This window comes from Peromyscus eremicus, chromosome 9 (genome assembly GCF_949786415.1).
Source record: "Peromyscus eremicus chromosome 9, PerEre_H2_v1, whole genome shotgun sequence".
NCBI classification, from domain to species: Eukaryota; Metazoa; Chordata; class Mammalia; order Rodentia; family Cricetidae; genus Peromyscus; species Peromyscus eremicus.
Window position 1 is genome coordinate 73,009,407 of NC_081425.1, and position 10,630 is coordinate 73,020,036.

At 46.7% G+C, this 10,630-nt stretch overlaps 1 protein-coding gene across 2 annotated transcripts in view; it reads right to left on the bottom strand.

Annotated features, from left to right (window-relative positions):
- Positions 1-3,929, bottom strand: part of Peli2 (pellino E3 ubiquitin protein ligase family member 2) — a 145,150-nt gene extending 141,221 nt beyond the window's left edge. For both annotated transcript variants that reach the window (XM_059273724.1, XM_059273722.1), the window contains exon 1: positions 3,599-3,929. In XM_059273724.1, coding sequence (XP_059129707.1) covers positions 3,599-3,675 — 77 coding nt within the window. In that variant the 5' untranslated portion in view covers positions 3,676-3,929. The remainder of the gene's footprint in view (positions 1-3,598) is intronic.
- Positions 3,930-10,630: the final 6,701 nt, after the last annotated feature.

Sequence of the window (10,630 nt, forward strand, 5' to 3'; positions counted from 1 at the left end):
CGTCAGCCCACCAGCAGGAAGCCATGCAAACAGAGACAGACAGAGGCCCCACAGGAGCCTCCCTGCTTTCCTCAGGAGCCTCTTCCTTCTGTTTCAGGACGCTTAACCACAAAACATGATTTTTTTTCTAAAAATGTAATTACACTTACTTGTTTGGGGCACAGCTCAGGAGGCACGTGTGTGTTGCCATGCAGGTGTGATGGCGGTCAGGGGACAAAATGCCAGTAGGGCCCCTCGATCTACTAGGTGACCCTGGGTCACCCTCAGTTTGCCAGGCCTGATGGCAAACACTCACACCTCCTGGGCCATCTCGGCAGCCCCACCTTTGCCCTTCTGAAACCTGGAACAGCAAATTTTGCCAAATCCGCACCATCTCGTACATAAAACACCAATTAGTCAAATCTGTACAGTGCTGCAACCTTTAACAGTCTGTTTTGTGCCTAACTACTTGATAAAGGCAATCCTATCACTGGTCTTCTGCACATTGCATGTGGGTATATGCACATGTGCACATGCCTAAATGTGTACACACACTTGCAGAAGCCAGAGGCCAACGTAAGGTGTTTTCCTCTGTCGCTCTCCACTTTAATTTTTGAGACACAATCTCTCGCTGAATTTGAAGCTGGCCATTTGGGCTGGACTGGCCAGTGTGGGAGCCCCTGGGATCCACATGTCACCATGCTGGGGTTACAGATGCAGTCACATGCCTTTTCATTATTCATTGAACCCTCCCCCTAGCCCAGCACTAATTGTCTTTCTGCTAGTATGACACTGGATATGTGCCCATGTGAATTCTAGCACTATCACCTTAAGACTCACAAAACCAACAAATGTCAAGCTATTTAGAATTTAACTATGTATGTTCCACATTTGAGCCAACAAACAGGACAAGAGAGTGTACGCCAGAAAGGCTTCTTGAGACTGTTTTGATACTGCTAAAGAAACAGAGAGGAAGGCACTACATCAAAATCGCAAAGCCAGTGGTCAGAGAACAAGACTTTAATCAGGGCCCCACTACACTGAATGGCTCTTAAATCCCAAACCACTTCCAACTTTAAAGTGACAGCCAAGTCTAAAAATCCCAGCTAAAAAGAGCAAAGAGTTAGGCCAGTCACTTCTCCACCTTCAGGTAAGCAGTGGACACACAAAGATTTATGACTATGAGACGGTAACTGGTTAGAATTATCAAAGAACTTAAATTCCACTATTCTGAACAGAAAGTGATAGCCCCACTACAATCCTAGGTGGCGTTCTCGCACATTGTGCAATCTATGACAAGAATCACAAGCATCGGCATGTAGATCTAGGCCTAAATCAACTTTTCAGTTTGATCTCCAAATTTCCTAGTGACATTTTACCACACGACTCACAACACAGCAGGGGACAATCATATAGCAGTTAAAGTAAGAACACTGTACTTCGCATTTACACAAAAAAAACTCTATCATTATCAAATGCTGAGAACAATTTCATCAAGAAAATTTCCTAGCCAGTCTCTCTTCACCAATATTCATGTCCCAAAGGACCAGGCATGCAAAGTGATCGCGGTTTTTATTTAAATGCACTTGTTATATCTAAAAAGAAGGCATTCTCTAAAGTCCAGGGGGTGAAACATAAGGCTTCCTTAAAATCTAACTAGTTCTCTCTTTCACATGCACTCTTTAGTAAGCTCAGTATTACAAGAGTCAGAAATGAGAGAGAGAGAGAGAGAGAGAGACAGAGACAGAGACAGAGACAGAGACAGAGACAGACAGACAGACAGACACGGAAGGCAGGCACAATTCAGGAATACACAATCCAAACCAGCATCTGCTACCCCCCTTTTTCCCCCTTAAAGACCTTCCCTAACCCAGCAAGAAGCAACACCCACCTATAAGCTGCCGTGTTCCACTGTTAACCAACTTCTGGGGAGAGGTGGCAACACCTGAAATCATTACCTACCCACTTACTCATGTTTCTTTCTACTTATGCCATGGTCGACACTAAAATGGAAGTGTTCCATCCACTACTGTACATACCCAATGTCCATGTAGTCGTTGGCATGTAGTAGGTACACTGATGAATGTTCTGTCTGCCTCCAACTACTAGGTAAGAAACCAGTGCGCCAGCCCCGCTCCAGGAAAAGCACTGGTAAAGGACAGAGCAGGTGCTACGGGCAACGTGTTTACGTAGACACTAAACAACAGTTCAGGGTACAAATTCTTTCCCTGGCTTTGGAGCGCCCTACACTTTGGGCTATGAACTCAAAATCTCTCCAGACTCATTCTAAGCTGCTCTGAAACATCTCAGCAGATTGCCTCAAAAGGAAATAATGAAATGGCTCTGGCATAAGTTAATCTTCTGTGTCAAATTCACAGTGTTAAGCATACTCTGAAGCTAGCCACATAAACAAAACCAAACTCCACAAAATTAGGCTCGGCTGAAGTTACATAAGACAGACTAAACTGTGACTTCCCCCCTTCTTATTCCTCCCCCTTCCCAGCGAACTCTGACAGTCTCTTAAGTGCATACAATTCCCATGCAGGTGCGGAAGGCGCTCATCTGCTGAGCTTCCAAATAAGCAATGATATTTCCAGTACTACCCCCATTTAAAATGCTAGCAACAACCCGAGGAACACTAGGAAACTGTAGACGAGTTAACTCTAGAAGCTTAAGTCTTTTTAAAAATTATTTTTAAGTCGGCACTTACTTCAAGGTAGTTAGCAAAACACGTTTCTCCAAGTTCCCAGTGTCTCCGCTTAGGGAGGGCTCCTCGAGTGCCTAAGCCCACCCATCAGCGTCGGTGTGACGGTCTGAATACAGATCCTTCAACGGGAAGACAAAAGCGCGGGTTCCCTGGAGCTGGCACATCCAAAGGGAAAACAATCCTTCCCTGCAGCACTAAACCCAAGTTGCTCCAGCTCCGAGTTTCCTGCACTTTCCGCCTCCCCCTCGCACTCGCTTTTCATTGCCCACTTTCCCCTGCTTTAATCCTGCGAAGCCTCCCTCCAGGCTTATTACGGGTAAACAATAGAAATGTCACAAGGAAACTCAGGAAGTAGATGAAGTCTCTAATTGCTGCCGTTTAACGATTGTAGATAATTACTATCTTCAAAATGTGGTTTCACCAGCGGAGTGGGAGTCGAGGCGGGCAAGCTGGCGAGCTCCCTACCGCCGCCGGGAGGGCATCGGCAAGGCCGGGCCCGAGGGTACGGAGACCAAGGGGTGCCAGAGGGGGGGAGGGGGTGCTGAGAGGTGCGGAGACCCAGGGGATCCGGGAACCGTGGGTGAGGGGACCTGAGAAAACCAGGACCCGGTCCAGGCCCTCGGCCCGGCTCACTCCGGGCGCAGAAAAGCGGAGGCCAGCCGGGCCGCCCGGGTCACAGACCGGAACAATGCGCAGCCCCCGCGGAACGCGCTTTGGGCTCAAGGGCCGGGGCTAGGCGCTCGTGGTCCCCGAGAACCAGCGGTCCCCAACGGCCGCCAACTCCCGGCTGCACCGAGCGACCCCGCGCGGTACCCGAGCACCCTCCGGGCCGCGGCCACAAGCGCCCCGGGGACCCGGGCCCGAGGGAGCGCATCCCTCCGCGACGCCCCGACGCCCACGGCCCCAACTCACCCCAGGACCACCAGCTCCCCGTATTTCACCGGCTCCTTGTTGGGGGCGCTGGGCTCCTCCTGGCCGGGGGAAAACATGGAGCCGCGTTCGGCCGCCGCAGCCGCCTCCACCGCGATCCCCGCCGAGTCCGCGCCGCCGCTACACTCCCATCCCGAGAACGGGGTGAGAGCGCCGGGGAACGGCACGGCTGCGAACGGGGCGCGGGGCGGCCAGTCCCGCGGCTGCTCCGTCGTGGCTAAGCGCGTCGCCCGCCGGCTTCCCCGGAGCTCCGGGCTCCGCGGCCGCTGCCAGCCGGACCCGGCACGGAATGCGAACGGCCAACCGGAGCCCCGCGGGAGGAGGAGCGCGCGCCGCCGGGGGGCCGAGCGGGCCGGGCAGGTGGGACGGCCGCGCCGCCGCCCGCGCCTCCGCGCTCCCGCGGCCCCCGCCCGCTCGCCCGCCTGCTCGCCCGCCAACCCCCGCGGCCCGCGAGCGCCCCGTGTTATGTAAACATAGAGTAAAGGGGAAGGGAAGCCCTTAAAGGGGCAGCTCTGTTTTTCTCTTCACTTCCACCGGAAAGTTGGAGCGCGGGGTCCGAGGGCCTCCACCGCGCGCCCGCCCGGGGCTCTCTGCCCGGCCCTGGGGGGAAGCCAGGCGTTTTGCTCGCCGTGGCCCTGCTCACGTTGGAAGTGCTGCACACACCGACCTGGAGGGGCTCTGCTTCCAAAGCCAAGCCCTTGAGGGTGGCTGGAAAACTGAAGGAATCTGTCCATTAGTGAGGGGATGGGGTGGGGGTGAGGGGTTGGGGAGGCACCAGGAGCTCCCCACCACTGCAAGAGAAAGAAAGAAAGGCGCAAAGAAGAAAGAATGAGAGAAGGAAGGAGGAAGAAAGAAAAAAGGAAAGTGAAAAGTTAGACGTTATTTTAAATCCCTCATTTGCGTCACTGTCCCTTCTTTCAGTCCCCTAGGGAATTTACAAAGGAATTACCTAGATGGACTTTTTTTTTTAATGAATACAAATGTTCCTTTATTACCATGGTTTAATCAAAGCACCATTTGTATTTTATGTTTTTTTACGTTACTATATCTTTAAAATAGTGTAGACTGTGATAGTTTTACTGACTGCTGTTTTTCATCAGAGAGGAATTTATTATTCTAGCATTTATTAAGCCCTTGCAACATGCTAGAGACGCTGCATATTACTGCCTGCCACTGCCTTTCCAGACTGTTAAATATTTAAAGAAATAAATACTGCAAAAGCTACTCGATGTATAAACAGCTAGTGTATACACACACACACACACACACACACACACGCACACACACATTTAGGCTATGACTCTAAGTAAAGAGCTATAAAAGAAATAATTGCATGGGTAGCTTTCCATTCTTCTGTTCCGTACTGTGTGTGTATCACTCTCTGACAGGCTATTACTGTAGTGTCATGCTTTCTGTAATTTTCCTTCACTTAGTAACTGGCTTTTTCTTCTTTTAATTGAGGCTTTAGAAATAAATTACTCCAGAGTAACAAAAGGCACACTATTGATGAGCCTAAAATAAACTTTATTAAACAATTACCTTATTTCGGCTAACTACAGAAATTCTATTCTTATACTAAGGACAGCTATCCGGATCATTGTACATATCCTCTGCCGTTTCCTCTGTGTGAAAGGTCTAACCAGCAATCCTTCATTAGAGAGTTGAACTCTCTCTTCACAGGGTGTTGGTAGATTTCTGCATGATCAGTGTAGCTTTCTTTACTCTCTGGTCCTGCTTACTCTATAGACATGCGACTGTCAAGGATCCTTTGAATCATGCGCAGTTACCGTCTCCCTAATTACAGTACCTAGCGCTGTCATCTTAACTTCTCCAGATCTATTCTCTTGCTGCTACTGATCTCTAGGCTACAATTACCCGCTTCTCTCCTGGCATGCTGTGCCTTTGTGCTTGCATTACACTGTTCTGGCTTCATTTCTTCCTTGCTGCGCTCCGCATCTGCTGGTCGGAGGACGGAAACAAATATTTATTAACCTCCTACTAAGGTCCAAACACTAGGCTGGGGTTCCCAGAAGCTGTCCCAAGCATTGTCAGAGGCACTCCTCCATTGCCATCAGCTGCCCAGACACCTCTGCCCTCCACAGGGGCAGCTTTCTCTTCTCGCCCACCATGACCACAGCATTTCATCCACATGTCCACAGCATTTAATCAGGTCTGTCTTTATGAAAGTTACTTACAGGTAGTGTTGCGCTCTCTGAGTTTTGTATCAGTGGAGGCTTTGGTCTTAGGCAGCTCAGGGCTAGTAAGTAGACCACTTCTGTCAATCACTGTAAGCCTTGCAAGCTTCCAGAATCAGTCTGTTGACCACCAGCAGGAATACATGCATAAGGATGGCAGGCATGGGAATCCAAATGAGCAAATGGACCCAATGGGGACATTGGTGGCCTGTGCCCTCTCAAGAGAGTATCAGACACTCATCTCTACCTAATTATTGCCCCGTGACAATGACAGCTCACTCTTTGGTATGAAAATCAGACATTTCAAGTCCCAGGTCCTGATTATGCTTAACCTCCCGACAATGAACGGTCAGAAATGCACCCAAACTCTTTTGGATTTGCATGCATGATATTGTTTGACTGGTTGGCTGCCCTTTATACACAGTGTGGGCCCACTGAAACTATGTCCACTTTCTAGGTGGTTCCCAAAGCCCCAAAATTTGCTTTTGCTGATTTTAAGGAAGCATATATGAATGAAAATAAGTGAATACTTCTGAAATGGGATCAAACAGTGGAGCTGGGAGGTAGTGGTGGACTTGACTTTCTTAGAGACAATGGTCTGGGGCCCTAAAAAAGCCAACTTGTATCTCCCTGTTCCCATCTTCTGTTCTCATCAGGTACCTGCTTGCAGCTTACACCAGTAAGAACATAACCACCACCATCCCAGCTAACACCAGGAATCTGATTGTAGCAGGAATTTATCCCCTCCTGAATGTAATTGTTTTACTAGCTCCAGGCTGGTGGAACAATCTGGCTGTGCCATCTGCCAATCCACTGAGAGCCAGGGTGGGGTTGGCTGTCCTTGCTATCCCCTCAGCCCCTTCTCTACCCTCCCTGCTGTCTGTCATGTATGTCCCTCAAACCCACTCCAGAGGCCGTATTCTCTACAGTAACTCAATGCTTTTCTTAATGTCTCTCCCTGGTAGATCTACCTCTTCTACTTTCAAAGTAAAAGCTTTAGTCAAAAGGTTATATTTATTTTGACATACTTGAAATTAAACCAACCATATACATCACCATATTTCTAGAATGGAGAGTCTTAACTTTCGATCACACCATATCTATATTTGCAAAGACTAAGGAGCAAGTATTCTGTTTCGAAAATACATATTTGGACAAGTTGATTTCATGTGTGTGAAACGTCAGACATTTGACTTTTAAACCATGTCTTCCACTATAGGCGTCATGTTGCTGTTTGTTTCTGACTGAGAGAGTAATGTGAGTTCCTTGCCAAGCACTTGGAAAATGTGAGGAAAAGGAATTTTTGAAACCCATTTTTAAAAATCGCCTATAAACTTGATTGGAAATAACCCTATTTATCATGATGTGTTTTCCTTTTTCAAACTTATCTTTACATCTGTATTTATTTACCTGAGGGAGGGAAATGTGCACACACATACGCTTCAGGTCACCAGGCATAGTAGCAAGCATTTTTACCCCAGGTTCAGGCCCTACCCCACGCTCTGTCTCTGTGTGTGTGTGTGTGTGTGTGTGTGTGTGTGTGTGTGTGTGTGTGCGCGTGCGCGCATGTTTTGATTTCACATATTCCCCCTTACAGAATTTGTTGTCCTACTTTTCCCCATTTAATATTATATTCTGACTGCTTTTTTAAAAACTAAACCCTCATGATAATTTGGGGGATTTGATCAAAAGTATCAACATTTATTAATCATTCCTCCTTTATGGAATATTTTTAAAAGTTTTCACTCTCATAAAGATATTTGCATCTGTTACAATTTTGCGCAAATGGATTTCTACAAATAATTACTATATCAAAGGGTGTAAACATTTTAAAGACCTTTTGATGTATACTTCCAAAGTGTTTTTTGAAACGATCAGGGCCTGCCAATTTACACAGCAACTCAAAGTAAATGAGAGCCTACAGGACTGCTCGGCAGCGTTTTTCAATCCTCACTGGCTTGACAGGTGATCCTTTTTTTTATTTTCACTTCTGTGATTACTATTCTGAAGTGTGTTCATTTTTACTTTCATTGTGTAACAAAAAACACAATGTGAGGCCTGCCTTCGTACATCTCAAGCACACACTACGTTACTGTGTTGTGGATTATAAGTGGTGTTCTACCACAGGTTTCCCGGGAACCTTCGCATCGTGCATGGCTGGATTTTCACACCCGTTGGGCAGCAGCTTTCTTCCCTTCTCTTCCCTCCCTCCACAGCCTCTTTTCTACTTTTGGCTTTGATACCTCCTGTAAGTGAATCACACAGTACTTTCCCTTCCATGGCTTGTTTACTGTTTGTATCATAATGGTCTCGAGATGCATCCATATTGCAGAATGTGATAAGATTTCCTTGTCTGGGGCTGAATATTCTATTTTCTTTATCCGTTCCGCTTTGACGGACACTGAAGATGGAAAACTGATGGGCACTGTAGATAATGCTGCAATGAACAGGGTAGTGCAAATAACTTGCTGAGATCTTGATTTCTACTCTTTAATAAATAGTTAGATGTAGGTTTCTTGCCGCATGTGACACTTTTGGAATGTTTTGTTTGTTTTGAGGAGCCCCCATTCTGTGTTCAACAGAAGCCATGTCATTTTATCTTCCTACTAGCATTATACAAAGGTTCCCTCCGTCTCTCCCCATTCTCACCAGCAGTGACTTTCTGTTTGGTTTTCTTTTCCTGGGTGGTCCTAACAGGCACGACGTGATTCAAATCGTGATTTTGATTGGCAGTTCACTGATCCAAGGATTGTTTTTGCTGTATCTGTTGATGTATTAACATCTGTTGTCAGCTGTAGGTTTGTACGTGGTCAAATTTGAATAAATGTCCACTTCAATTTTGCCCATTTTTCAGTCTGGTGACCTGACTGGGTTTGCTGGGCTGTGTGTTGTTTGATTTGGGAGGATAGGCATTCTTTATCTATTTTAGATATTAACCCCTTTCCAGATAAGCCATTTGCAAACATTTTCTCTCAGAAGCTTGATGGCTGGTTGGCTGGCTGAGAGTCCTTCATTCTGACGCAGCTCCACCTGCCGTGGTGACTGTTGTCTGTACCTGTGCCATAGCTAAGACACTGGCCAGATGGACACCTCCAACTCTTTCCTGTCCACGCCCTTCTCGTTCCCACAATTTAAGGATTTGAGGTCTTGGCATTCTTTTGTTTGTTTTTTTGAAAGAGGGTCTTATTTTATATCCCTGACTGGCCTTGAACTCACAGAGATCCTCTGCCTCCAAAATACTGGGATTAAAGGTGTATGCAACTGAGCCCTGGCATGTTTTACATGTGAGAAATAAAACCCAGAGCTTTGCACATGATAGGCAGGTACTCCATTACTGTCTCTGGGTTACATGCCTAGATCTTCTGTTAGAGGTCTTACGTTTAAATCTTTTGTCCATTTCTAGTTGGTTTTGTAAGTGGTGTAAGATGAAAATCCAATATCATTTCTTTGTGTGTGGATTTCAAGTTGTTCCGATGCCATTTGTTGAAACAATCCTTGGCTTTTGCTTGCCTTGGCACACTTGCCAAAAATTAGGTGACCATATGTATTATATATTCTTGTGGTTTCAGTTGCTATTATAAAATATCTGAGGCTGGGCAATTTGGAGAGAGGAGAGAAGGGGGAGATGAAGAGTGGAAGGAGAGAGGAAATAAAGGAGGAGGAGGAGGAGGAGGAGGAGGAAAAGAAAGAGATTTTTGCTCATTGTTCCAAAGATCCGATGCAGAAGCAGGTTTTGCCTGGCTATAGTGAGAGTTTCCTGGTAGATGACATCATGACACAATGACAGGAGCATATGTCAGAGGCAGATATCACACTATGAGGCAGGAAGCCAGACAATAGGAAACATCCGGTTTTAATTATTCTCTAACAACTCCCTCTTAGAACTAATACACTCTGCAATGTCAATGTATGAGCCAGCTTATAGGGCTGTAACCAAAACACTGGAGAGGAGTAACTTCAAAGGAAGAAATGTTTGTATTGGTTCACAGTTGCAGAGGTTTTAATCCATGATCTGTTGCTCTGGGGCCTTGTAGTGAAGCAGAGGATCATAACAGGGATAAGTCTATACCCGTGATGGTAACTGAGAAACAAAGGAGCTTGGGGGGCTATGGTCCCAAACTCCCCTTCAAGGGCATAACCCAGTGACCTTTGTTTTACCAGGCTTTGCCTTCCTAAAGATTCTACTGCCTCTCATTAAAACCCAGACTAGAAGCCAAACCTTTAGCACAGGAGCCTTTAGGGACACTTAAAATCTAAACCATGACAACCAGCATTAATCAATTCAGAGGGCAACATTTCCCATGACCTAATTACCTCCCTCTAGGCTCCACCACCAAAGGTTCCATACTGGAGACCACATTTCCCACACTTGAACACTTCAGACGGCCCATGTGAGCCATACACACCCACAGCTCATGAGTTCATTTGTTGGTCTGTTTGTTATTTTTGTTGTTGTTATTTCTTTTTATAAGATTTCCTTTATTTATGAGTGTGAGTGTGTTGTGTGTGTGTGTGTGTGTGTGTGTGTGTGTTTGCACGTATGTCTGCAGTGCCCTCAGAGGCAAGAAGAGGGCATCAGACCCCCCTGGAGCTGGAGTTACAGATATTAGTGAGCTGCTCAATGTGGGTGCTGGAAACCTGAACTCTGGTTCTCTGGAAGAAAAACAAAGGCTCTTAGCTGCTGAGCCATTTTTCCGCCTGTCCATATGTTGTTTAAGCAGAGTCTGCCTCTATACCCCAGGCTGACCTCAAACGTGTTCCTGGCTCCCCAATGCTTGCATTACGGGCACATCCTGCCATGCCTGCTTAATCTGTATAT